Source organism: Chiloscyllium plagiosum, chromosome 9, assembly GCF_004010195.1.
Source record: "Chiloscyllium plagiosum isolate BGI_BamShark_2017 chromosome 9, ASM401019v2, whole genome shotgun sequence".
Lineage (NCBI taxonomy): Eukaryota > Metazoa > Chordata > Chondrichthyes > Orectolobiformes > Hemiscylliidae > Chiloscyllium > Chiloscyllium plagiosum.
In genome coordinates this window covers 101,947,873-101,961,186 of record NC_057718.1, presented here as the reverse complement: position 1 = coordinate 101,961,186, position 13,314 = coordinate 101,947,873, and the positions used below count along the sequence as shown (strand labels likewise).

Below are 13,314 nucleotides of genomic sequence, written 5' to 3'. Positions count from 1 at the left end.
TGCATCATCTGAGGTTATCATGAAGCTCTCTACTTCCCAATATCACTAGAGGTGTGGTGATCTTCAGGTTAGACCACCACCCAATATCTCTCTGTAATGTGAGAGCTGCCTGATGGGAATATAGTCACTGTCGCTACAGGCAAAGATCTGATTCTGCTGTTGTTTCAACTGATGTCTGTGTTTGAACAATGGGAATAAATAAATAAAAGTAGCATACCTCATTAATGTTGAACAGTCATATTTACTCTTGAACCCTTTAAGAATTAAAGCATAATTAAGTCCTTGCACAGATTTAGTAAATGTTCCAGACGAAACAAATGCAGAGCCAGATATCAGGCCGAATGGTTCCCTGCTGTAGTGTTAACTTCGTAAGATGTATTTTTTAGTGATAATATTGAGGAATACAATTACTGTTTAACAGCATGGTGCATTGTTGAATCCAGACAAGTAAATAATTCTGCTTCCGAAAGAGTTGAGGAGCTGTATCCTTTAGGGTACATCTAATAAAATGAATGGCTTTCATTTCCACATTTGAAGATGTTAGATTACGAGAAGCTGCAATGCAAGTGATCGGAGTAATGTAATAATCAGGCCTTGCTGTAAAAGCCCATAAAAAGATCAGAATTAATGAAAACCTCAGCGGCTGGGAAAACTGATGGCTCAGGCTGCAACACTTAGCTGTCAGAATGCTTGATGCTGCACCATAGCTAAGAGCTTCCTGAGGCAAATGAAAAGAGTAGGAGGACATTTCTGCTAGATTGACTTCACCCACAGAATGCTTTAAATCCCCAGTGCTGGTGCAGCCTGTGTAGGCAAAACATCACCTCAGGTTTCTCGTTCTGATGAATGTATCTGCAGTTTCTGACAGCCTAGAGATTGTTTCTCCCCAGGGCTTGGTGAGTCTGTGTTTCAACTTTGGAGCTTATTTAAACTCTTTAATGATCAAATGCTGCTTTATCATGGCCATTCTTCACAATCCAGACTGCGATGTCCCTAACGAAAAGTTGATGCTTTCACGAAGAGAGAAGGGCAGAGGATCAGCACGTCATTAGCACGAATGGGACCATAAGAATCACAATCTTGCAGACAATTATTTCATAGAAACCATTTTACAGTGACTGACCCCTCAGACGACAGGGTGACTTTAGTAGCATAGCCGCAGTCTCAACCATAACTGACAGATCAAAGGTGAGTCCTTCAGTTTATAGAAAATAGAACATAGAACAGTACAGCAGAGTATAGGCTCTTCGGCCCTCAATGTTATGCCAGCCTTTTATCCTATTCTAAGATCAGACTAACCTACATGCACTTCATTTTACTATCATCCATGTGCCTATTGCTTAAATGTCCTGACTATTCTACCGCTGCTGGCAGTGCATTTCATGCACCCACCACTCTCTGTGTGAGGAACCTACCTATGACATCTCCCCTAAAGCTTCCTTCAATCACCTTAAAATTATGCCCTCTCTGATAGCCATTTCAGCTCTGGGAAAAAATCTCTTTATCTATGCCTCTCATCATCTTGCACACCTCTATCAATTTGCCTCTCACCATCTTCACTCCGATGAGAAAAGTCCTAGTTCCCACAACCTTTCTTCATAAGACATGCCCTCCAGTCCAGGCAACATCCTGGTAAATCTCCTCAGCATCCTCTCTAAAGCTTTCATGTCTTTCCTATAATGAGGCGACCAGAACTGAACACAATATTCCAAGTGTGGTCTAACCAGGGCTCTATAGAGCTGCAGCATTACCTCGCTGCTCTTAAACTCAATCCCCCTGCGAATGAAAGCCAAAACACAATATGCCATCTTAACAACCCTATCAACCTGGGTGGCAACTTTGAGGGATCTTTTATGATCGCAGCCAGAGTCTTGCTCCTGTTTAATGGCCTCCCATTTCTTTTCCTTGTTACAGGGCAATCTCATCGGACAACAAGATGGTCCTAAAAATATCAACCGATGCGTGTGAGGGGAAGGATAACTTTGTCCGCTACCTTGAGCATGTCCAGGCTGTGGTGACCATGAATTCCACCAGGCGAGGTGACCTTAACGCCAACCTGACCTCCCCAATGGGCACCAAGTCCATTCTGCTCAGCCGCAGGCCACGGGATGATGACTCTAAGGTGGGCTTTGACAAGTGGCCTTTCATGACAACACACACCTGGGGCGAAGACCCTAGGGGCACTTGGATCCTGGAGGTTGGTTTTGTTGGTGGCACTGAGCAGAAAGGGGTGCTCAAGGAATGGACCTTGATGCTCCACGGGACCCAGAGTGCTCCTTACATCGACCAAAGAGTGAGTGATTACCAGTCCAAATTGGCTATGTCAAAGAAGGAAGAGCTGGAGGAAGAGTTGGATGAAGCAGTGGAGAGAAGCCTAAAAAACCTGCTGAGGAAAAACTAGTTTAGTAAATGCTGCATGTCAGTCTTTCGTCCCCAAATCCCACATTGTAGCTGCTTTGTAATCTAACACTGATATGAATGTTTCCTGTTGCAAAATTATCACACCTTGTTGTGATCTTAAATTCATCTGTTGTACGTTGTCAGTTAATAATTAAATTTAAATGACAATTTTTTTACACTGATAACTGTTAATTCCACAAATTTTATGTACAGTTGGTGAATGTAAGGATCCCTGATGTGTGAAATTTAAAAGTGAAATCTTGCAAGCAAAGCAGTGATGGATTCTCTTTATATTTTTGTGATAAATGTTTATATAAAAGACACACATTTCCAACTTCGCAGGCTATAGGTTTCAGTATATTTCCTCTATATGAGCTTAACCAAGCTGAAAGCAGGCTTTTATTGGCTGGATAGACTTTACACTGTGTCACTGAAGGTGGGTAATCACTGAGTCATACACACCCACCTCTCCTGATAATCAATAGGCAGAATGATTTATTTCTCTGCATTGGAATAATATGAAATAAAACAGACCATGCATTCGTAGATTATTGTTTTGTGAACAATTACTGCCCATTTTGTAACTGTGAACACTTCTGTTTTGTTGCATTGTACGATATTAAAAAAAACCTAAATCCAAAACCAAAACCTTGCAAATGAAGGTTTAGTTTCCTAATTGTTTATATCCCAGAGCATTTTTAGCAAGTATTAATGCAGTGACTCTGAATACACTCTGTGTCTGCACTATTTCACATGGAGTACTGTACTGTGCTTGCTGCATTACTGCAGCTTTGTGGGAAGATTAACAACATTTAAACAGTGCATTCTGGTGGGTGAGAAAGAAATCAAATTCACAATCATGTGTTTAGGAATTAAACCAGCACAGCCTCTAGGAACTGAACAGTGACGATAGAACTAAATGAAGAAACTAAATGGGACTACTCCTCGTAACATAAGTCATGAGGTTTAGGAGCAGAATTAGGCCATTCAGCCCATCGAGGGTGGCACAGTGGTTAGCACTGCTGCCTCACAGCATCAGGGTCCCAGGTTTGATTCCAGCCTCGACTGTCTGTGTGGAGTTTGCACATTCTCCCCGTGTCTGCGTGGGTTTGCTCTGGTTTCCTCCCACAGTCCAAAGATGTGCAGGTCAGGTGAATTGGCCGTGCTAAATTGCCCCATAGTGTTAGGTCAATTAGTCAGAGGGAAATGGGTCTGGGTGGGTTACTCACTGGAGGGTCAGTGTGGACTGGTTGGGTCGAAGGGCCAATTTCCACACTGTAGGGAATCAAAAAAAGTCTGCTCTGCCACTTGGTCATGGCTGGTATGTTTCTCAGCCTTATTACCCTGCCTTCCACCCATAACACTTAATCCTCTTACCAATCACGAACCTATCTATCTCTGTCTTAAATACACTCAATGACTTGGCCTCTCCAGCAATTGGAACAGAAGAAGGCCATTCAACCCTTTGATTGTCTCCCAGCAATCAATCAGTTCTTGGCTGATGTGTCTCGTAACTCCATATAACCACACTGGTTCTGTAACCCTTGCTTTGCTTGCCTAACAACATTCCAGCAGTCTCAGACTTTTACTTTTCTGATAAACCAGGACCTGATAAAGCAGGTCTGGACTCCCCCAATCAAAGAAATTCACTTTCCACTAATCTGTCCTTTGATTGTCTTACTGAATGTCTCAGTTTGACATTATTCAGATGACACTCAGCACTATCACGGCAACACCTGCTGAACTTCTAGCAAAATGCTTTGTTTCACATAACCCAGGTGGACAGAAAGAAAAGTATTTGATGTTGCACTGCTAAACGTTATCCAGTTTCTCTAGCAAAATATATAGGAAAGACACAATGATATCTCTCAGAATTAACTCAAATAGGGGTCCAACAGCTCATTATATTTATGCATTATATTTATTTGATTTAATTTTTGATTTGATTTATTATTGTCATGTACCCAGGTAAAGTGAAAACTTTTGTTTTGCGTGCAGTATAGGCAGACCATGCCCCATACAAAGTGCATTAGAGTATTAGAACAGAGTGAGGAATATAAAGTTACAGCTGCAGAGAAGGTGCACAAAGAGTGAGGTCAACATTAAATTTGAGAGTCAAAAGGTGTGACACTAGAAAAGCACAGCCGGTCAGGCACCAACCGAGAAGCAGGAGAGTCGACGTTTTGAGCATACGCTCTTCATCAGGAATGTAAATTTGAGAGGTCCATTCAGAAATCTAATAACAGCGGGGAAGAAGCTGTTCTCGAACCTGCTGGTACATGTGTTTAAGCTTTTGTATCTTCTGCCCGATGGAAGAGATTGTAACTGGGGTAACAGGGGTCTTTGATGATGTTGGCTGCCTTTCCGAGGCAGTGGGCAGTGTAGATTTAGATGTCTATTGGGAAGTTGATTTGAGATAGAAACATTGATAAGACACTCAATTCAGGCAGACAGTGTGTAATGCCACTGATCTGGCAATCCAGAGACTCTAGTCAGAAAGGGTTGAATCCTATCATGGTAATTTAAATTCAGTCAATAAATATGCTTATCTTTATTGGTCAGTGCATTGAGTATAGGAGTTGGGAGTTCATGTTGCAGCTGTACAGGACATTGGTTAGGCTACTTTTGGAATATTGCGTTCAATTCTGGTCTCCTTGTTATAGTAAGGATGTTGTGAAACTTGAAAGGGTTCAGAAAAGATTCACAAGGATGTTGCTGGGGTTGAAAGGTTTGAGCTACAAGAAGAGGCTGAATAGGCTGGGGCTGTTTTGCCTGGAGGGTCGGAGGCTGAGGGCTGACCTTACGTAAGTTTATAAAATCATGAGGGTAATAGATAAGTTGAATCACTTTTTCCCCAGGTGAGGGATTCCAAAACTAGAGGGCATAGGTTTAGGTCAGAGAAAAAGATTTAAAAAGGAACTAAGGGGCAACTTTTTCACACAGAAAATAGTGCGTATATGGAATGAGCTGCCAGAGGAAGTGGTGGAGGCTGGTACAATTACTGCATTTAAAAGGCACCTGGATGGGTATATGAATAGGAAGTGTTTAAAGGGATATTGGCCAAGTTCTTTACTCAGAGAGTAGTAAGAGTATGGAATGCTTGCCAGCATCGGTAGTAGATTCGCCAAGTTTAAGTGCATTTAAGTCGTCATTGGACAGGCAAATGGATGTACATAGAATAGTGTAGGTGGGATGGGCTTCAGATTAGTATGACAGGGCGGCGCAACATCGAGGGCCGAAGGGCCTGTACTGCGCTGTAATGTTCTATGTTCTATGTAAGTGCTGGTAAATGGGACTCGATTAATTTAGGATATCTGGCAGGCTGGACAAGTTGGACGGAAGGACCTGTTTCCATGCTGAATATCCTTATGAGTCTACGACTCTATTTGGAATTGAAGTCTAGTCTCAATGATGATGACTATGACATTGATTATTGTAAAACCCCATCTGGTTCACTAATGTCCTTTACTGAAGGAAATCTACCATCCTTACCTGGTATGGTTGACATGTGACTCCAGATCCACAGCAATGGGGTTGACTCCTCCCCATCCTCTGAATTTTTTTCATTCATGGGCTGGGAGCATCTCTGGCTGGGCCATATTTATTATCCTTGATTGGCCAGTCAAGAATCAACTTCATTGCTATGGGACTGGAGTCACGGGTAGGCTAGACAGGATGGCTGACTTCCTTCTCAAAAGGGCACTGGTGAACCAGATGGGTTTTTGCAAAAATCAGCATGTCTGCCAATTGACTATCCTTTTATTCCCCCTCTTTTCAGATTTGTATTGAAGTCAAACTTCATCAAAAGGCTGGGTAGGATTTGAGGCTAAATCCTCACAATATTAGCCTGGAGCTCTGGATTTCTAGTCTGGTATTGCCACAACATCACCATGTACCCTCTCCAAGCATGGCCTAGTCATGCAGTTGAATGGCAGTTAGAGCTGGTAAGAAGTGTCAGTCTTCTCAGCAATGCTCACATCCCACAAAAGAGAAAGCAAAGTAATATTTGCATAGCTTGCTACGTTCCATCACTTGCATCAGCTAAACAGCACCAAGATGGTACAATTCAATTTGCTGCCACATCATTAAGGAATGTCAATAACTACTTGGTGATGGTCATAAGGTATTCAGCTATGTATGTTTGTGAGATAAACACATTCTTGAATATTGATGTGAAACTGTTTACTAATTCTTGACTCTTCTGACAATATGAGGTTCAAGGCATTGATTGAGTTTAGTTTTCACAATTTGGTCTCAAAGGTATAACCTGATTTAATTCAGAAATTACAAATCTTACAGAACTGTGGAAACATCTCAAATTCTTGCAAGAGCTGGGTTCAGTTTCTGCCCGAGAGGGGTGAACTTCTCTCAATCCTGGCACTCAGATGTTTCAGAGTCCAACTGGGAGTGTGGGGCGGGATCAGAGGCTACAGGAGTGTTGGCTCAGGAAGGGGATTTGAGTATGGTACTGAGAACTCATGGTGGGTGGGTAAGGGGGGGTCAGGCATCTGGAGTGTCTGGATTAGTGGTGCTGTGAAGCACAGCAGTTCAGGCAGCTCACCAGGAGCAGTAAAATCGACGTTTCGGGCAAAAGCTCTACATCAGGAATACCTTATCTGGAGTGTCTGGTCATGGGAGGTTGACCAGGCAAACCCACTAGAACTAGAACTTGCAGTTAATTGCAAAAGCAAGTACAACCGCCTGAACCACTGCTGTCGTCTCAGGTTTCGCTGGCTGGTCCATGAGGTTTTCAAAGTTTGAATGAATTGTAAAGAGAAGTCTTGCCTCATTATAAAGTGTGGCGGTGCCCGGTGTATGATGGGGCTGGTGTAGTGATTGGAATCAGGTGGACATCATTGACTACAAATTCCTTGATTGGAATTATTAACTGGACCAATCAGGAAAGCCCTGGCTGACGAAGGTATGCAGAGGATTCAGAATCTCCTCAGTTCAGGGGACTGACTCCGAGTTGGCTGGCCAGTGCACTGTGCACGAGTAAATAAAGGGTGACTCAGTAATGGGATTCCAGCCTCTGTGCAGTTATTTCAGGTGGTCAATTTCAGAAGCCACATGACACTAGGTTATAGTCCAACGGGTTTATTTGAAATCGCAAGCTTGAAGTGACTTCACCTGATGAAGGAGCAGCACTCTGAAAGATTGTGATTTGCAGCACAGTGGCTCAGTGGTGAACACTGCTGCTTCACAGTGACAGGGACCTAGGTTCGATTCCAGCCTCGGGCAACTGTCTGTGTGGAGTTTGCACATTCTCCCCGTGTCTGCGTGGGTTTCCTCCCTTTGTCCAACGATGTGCAGGTTATATGAATTGGCCATGCTAAATTGCCCATAGTGTTCAGGGATGTAGTTTGAGGGTAAATGTTGAGTTATAGGGTAGGGTGGGTAACTCTTTGGAAAGTTGGTGTGAACTTGTTGGGCCAGATGGCCTGTTTCCACACTGCAGGGATTCTATTCTTCTATGAAACCTGTCCCACTATAACCTTATGTCATGTGACTTCTGACACTATTTAAAGTGACTTTCACTTCAGGCAGTGAACAAGTTGGATATGTGTTGGCATCAAAATTCAAACTTTTCATGCTTTAACCCCTGACCAGAACCCAAGCATATCCAATTTTGGGGGTTAAAATTCCCCAAATGGAATCGAAAATGAGGACTCAGGTTAACGCACATCATCTCTTCCCCAGGATGGGGGATTTCAAAACTGGAGGCACACTTTTAAGGTGAGAGGAGAGAGATTTAAAAAAGACATGAGGGGAAAATATTTTACGCAGAGGGTAGTTTGTGGGTGGACTGAACTTCCTGAGGAAGTGATGGATGTGGATACAATTGTGACGTTTATAAGATATTTGGATAGATACATGAATAGGAAAGGTTTGGAAGGAGGTAAAAACAAGTACTGCAGATGCTGGAAACCAGAGTCTAGATTAGAATGATGCTGGAAAAGCACAGCTGGTCAGGCAGCATCCGAGGAGCAGGAAAATCGACGTTTCGGGCAAAAGTCCTTCATCAGGAATAGACATTTTTGCCCGGAACATCGATTTACCTGCAAGGTTTGGAAGGAGATGGGCCAGGAGCAGGCAGGTGGGACTAGTTTAGTTTGGGATTATGTTCAGCATGGACTGGTTGGACCGAAGGGTCTGTTTCTGTGCTGTATGACTCAATGACTGGTCACCACTGGCTGGAAACAATGTCACTTGACAGGTAATCTAGAAGCCCCTATTGTTGATTTGGCAGCACAGGCTCAAATTCCACTACGGTAGCTGGATTTATCTGGAATTAAATGCAAGGCTCAGTAATGGTGACAGTGAATCTATCAACAGTTGTAAAAAGAATGGTTCTCTATTGTCTCCAAGTGGAGGTAATCTGCTGTCTTTGCTGAATTTGATCTACATGTGACTCCAGACTAACCCTAGCAAGCCATTCCATTCAAGGGTAATTAGGAATGTCCAATAAATGTGACTTTGCCAGTGACAACCATAACCCACAGATGAGAACATAAATCAACCATCATGTTCTGAGGTAATTACCTTCACAGGTTCAGAAAATTACAGCTTAATAATAGGATAGATGTCCTCTCTATCTTACATGCAACAAAATGATCGACCTGTTTAAGGAAGAAGAAATGAATAAAGAGACATGCTGTTAAAGCTTTCCCTTTTTGCATACATCAGGACCAATGCAAGAATGCCTAATTTCAAGAGGAGCATTAATTTATAAGGCATGAGAACAGTTTAGAGATTGTTTGAAATGTACGTTGACAAGCATTCAGTGATCTTACCCAGGTTTATAAGTTATTGTCAAACAATCAGCAGCCTATTTTCATGCAGCATAAATTGTTGTTCCCTTTGAAATTTGGCATTCTTGTGATTCTGTCCTGATCAGTGCAATAAGATAAGCACTGACAGCTTGTATCTTCTGACAGTAAAACTCAAGATCTACACTACCAAGTAAGTATAATTGTTTACAAATAAAATAATGTTTCCTATCATACATTTTCTTTCATCCCCAGAAGCCATATGGTTCATACTATTAATTGTAAGAGAAACCTCACATTATAACCTAAGACTGTACAAGAACAGCAAAATGCAGTGATGCTCATAGAGTCAGAGAGTCATTCAGCATGGAAACAGACCCTTCGCTCCAACTAGTTCACACCGACCATGTTCCCAAACTAAACTAGTCCCACCTACCTATGCATGGACCATATCCCTCCAAACCTTTCTTATTCATGGACTTACCCAAATGTCTTTTAAACATTGTAACTGTACCTGCATGTACCACTTCTTCTGGAAGGTCATTCCACACACGAACCACTCTGTATAAAAATGTTGTCCCACGTGTCCTTTTTAAATTTTTCTCCTCTCGCCTTAAAAATATTCCCTCTAGTTTTGAACTCCCCTACCCAAGGGAAAAGACCTTTGCTACTCACCTTATCTCTGCCCCTCGTGATTTTATAAACCTCTATGAGGTCACCCCTCAACCTCCTGTGCTCCAGGGGAAAAAGTCCCAGCTTATCCAGTCTCAGCATCATCCAGATAAATCTCTTCCGAACCCTCTCAAGTTTAATAATATCCTTCCTAAAGCAGGGCGACCAGAATTGGACACAGTATTCCAGAACAGCCTATACAACCTGAGCATGATGTCCCAACTCCTATACTCAAAGGCCTGAGCAATGAAGGCAGTTTAATTTTGCTTAAATGTTTTCCAACTTCCTCGCTATTCAAATATGATACCAACCATAAATGGTGAGGATTAAATATCATTTTGACAACAGGGGTAGCGAAATATTGTATTGTCCATCTCTATCCCCAAAGCAAACCGAAAAATGATTTTCCTTTACCTCGTCCGATTTAACCTTTAAGATTTAACCTTCTTTATATCCCTGAACACTATTGTGAAAATTGAAATCTGTGGATGATCCAGAACTAACCTCAAACTGCCAGAAACAAAAGAATACCAAATTTCAAAGGGAACAGCCAAAATGATGGAAAAGCTTGTCTACATAAAGCACCTTGCATGAATTCAACAAAACCATAGAAACACCTTTAATGTAATAAAATGTTTCACAGGAATATTACCACATACACCAAGCCACAAAAACTTGAAATCAGGGCAGAGGACAAAATCTCAAAGACAGAAATTTTAAACAGTCTATGGAGTTAGAGAGGAGCAGGAGTGAAGATGTTTAAAGAGGGAATTCCAGATCTTCGTGTCTAAGCAGCAGAAGGCACAGTTGAAAATACTAGAACTATCGAGATTGGTGGTTGTTCAGGATAAGTGCAACTCAAGACCTTTGAGAATTGTGAGGTTGGAGGTTACAGGTATAAGGAGAGTCGAGGCCTTGGAGGGATTTGAAAATAAAGATGAGAATTGCTTAACTGGAAGGAATTGTAGGTCACTTGGGTGATAAATGAATAGGATTTGGAATGAATGGATACAGGCACTAGGATTTGGGATTACCTCAATTTGAGAGCAGTTAGAGTGTGGGAGGCCAGATGGAACATATGGAAATGGTCAAGTCTGAAGTTGCAAAGACATAGATAAGAATTTCACTGGATTTGCTTCAGGCAGATGATGTAATGGAGGTGAAAACAGGTTACTTGAGTGATGGTACAAATATGTGGTTGTCTCAGAATGTCCCAAGGCCCTTACTTTTATAGTCAGCGAAATTCACCTGAAATATAGTTGTTGTTATATTTTAGGACAGCACATAACATCCAGTTAATTTCAGGTAGTATTGTAGACCTGGGCGACGAGGCTCAAGTCTGGAGTTTAGTCCTTAATCCTGACCTTAGTCCTTGTGAAACTTGATGCATTAACTCTGGTCATTTCTGAGTTGGAAGCTTCAGTACTAGAAAGATGGTCAATAGCATATGAAAAGGTTAAATAGGAGCAGATATAGGTCATATGGCCTTTTAAGCCTGCTCCAATATTCATTAGGATCATGACAGACCTATTGGTTCAACTCTATGATATCCCACATTATTGCTATATTTGCACGTTTCCCTTCCTGTTGCAAATCTATCAATTTCTGTCATGAATAGACTGAGCCTCCACAACTCTCTGAGGTAGAGAATTCCCAACACTGTATCCCTTCCGAATGAAGTGATTTCTCCCCACCTCAGTCCAAAATGGATGACCTGAGATTCTGATTAGCTCTAGACTGTTCACCAATAACCAGCAACCCTGCAGCATCCATCCTCCTAAGTTCCTTGAGATCAGCATACCTCTCAAATAGATTGACTCTCATTGATCTAAACTCCAGGGAATGCGTCTTTATTGCATCTCAATGCCTCTCCTAATTAACTCTTTGTAATTCCCTCATCCCAGGGATCAGTCTACTGAAACTTGGTTGCACTTCGTCCTGAACAATTGTCTCCCTTTCTATTCCACACTCTCTGGGGAAAAGGTTTCTTGCGAACCAGCAATCCAACAAGTTGGTGGCACAGGGGCTCAGTGGTTAGCACTGCTGCCTCACAGCGCCAACGACCTGGGTTTGATTCCACCCTTGGGTGACTGTCTGTGGGAAGTTTGCACATTCACCCCGTGACTGCGAATGTTTCTCCAGTTTCCTCCCAGAATCCAAAGATGTGTACATCAGGTGAATTGGCCATGCTAAACTGCCCATAGTGTTTGGTGCATTAATCAGGGGTAAATATAGGGGAATGGGTCTGGGTGGGTTACTCTTTGGAGGGTCGGTGTGGGCTTGTTGGGCCATAGGGCCTGTGTCCACACTGTAGAGAATCTAAGAATAAAAAAAAATTCTGCTTCAGAGCCATTATACACGGTGGGGGGGGAGCGGGGCGGGGGGGGTGGCAGGGGGGGAGGGTGGAAGCTACATCGCTGCAGACTGAGACCTTGAGACTTCTGTCCCTCACTGGAAGAAGGTGTCACCTTCAGGACAATGTGGGCACTGCCTGGGCAGCAAGCAGACCTCCAGTGGACTCCTAATTGATCTCAGACTGAAGTACGTTAAGGGATAGGGAGGCTTTAGTTTGGAACCTTAAGATGGGGAAAGAATGGTAGAAGTGGTGGATTTCAAAGGAGGGAGAATGGGATTAGACATAGATAGAGACAGAGGTCGATAGGTTCTTGTTTAATAAAGGAATCAAAGGTTATAGGGAGAAGGCAGGAGATTGGGTTTGAGAAACATATCCATATGAATGAAAGGCAGGACAGACTTGCCGTTAGCAGAATGGCGTAATCCTGCTCCTATATCTCATGGTTTTATGGATACTGTCTTTGTTACCCACCTAAATGGGAAAGAACTCTCCCTCCTAATTATTGTGCTCTCTTTCTGATTGGCTTGTCCACAGATATCATTCCACGCCCCCTGGGGTAGGTGGCATTTGAACCCAGTCCCAGTGCTCTGTGCTCACTACTTGTTATCACAACTAACTTGTTACATTTTCAACAGAGGTAACTTGTTGCTCTAGTTTAAATACAACTCCATTCCATGACACGTAAGTCACTTCATTCTGACTAAACCAAGATGCACAATTAATGCTTCCTTGACTATGATACCCTGAAAATGAATAAAGCAAAAAATCATTTAAGCGTAATTGAAAAACATCATAATTTTAGGATTGCACTAATCATCCCAAAAGTATATTCCATATTAAAAAATATGACTCTTACTTTGAAGTCACTTAATTCAAATTATCCCTTCATTTGATTATAAATTATGCATGACAAACACTTGTGTTCTTAATTAACATTAATAGCTGAACCTACTGAATAATGAGAACTTTGATCATAAAATGACTACAGCAATAGGTTTTATGTGAGCTCTGGTTTCAGAATACAAATTATTCAGCATTTATTAAAAAAAAACCTGAAAATTGCGACCATGGGCAATTTGAGCTGCTTTACAACACATGAATACTACAAACAGTGGG

At 42.1% G+C, this 13,314-nt stretch overlaps 1 protein-coding gene across 1 annotated transcript in view; it reads left to right on the top strand.

Moving 5' to 3' along the window:
* pcsk2 (proprotein convertase subtilisin/kexin type 2) overlaps window positions 1–3,042 on the top strand; it is a 94,455-nt gene extending 91,413 nt beyond the window's left edge. Inside the window, exon 12 of the mRNA XM_043696651.1 lies at window positions 1,915–3,042. Coding sequence (XP_043552586.1) covers window positions 1,915–2,401 — 487 coding nt within the window. The 3' untranslated portion in view covers window positions 2,402–3,042. The remainder of the gene's footprint in view (window positions 1–1,914) is intronic.
* Window positions 3,043–13,314: the final 10,272 nt, after the last annotated feature.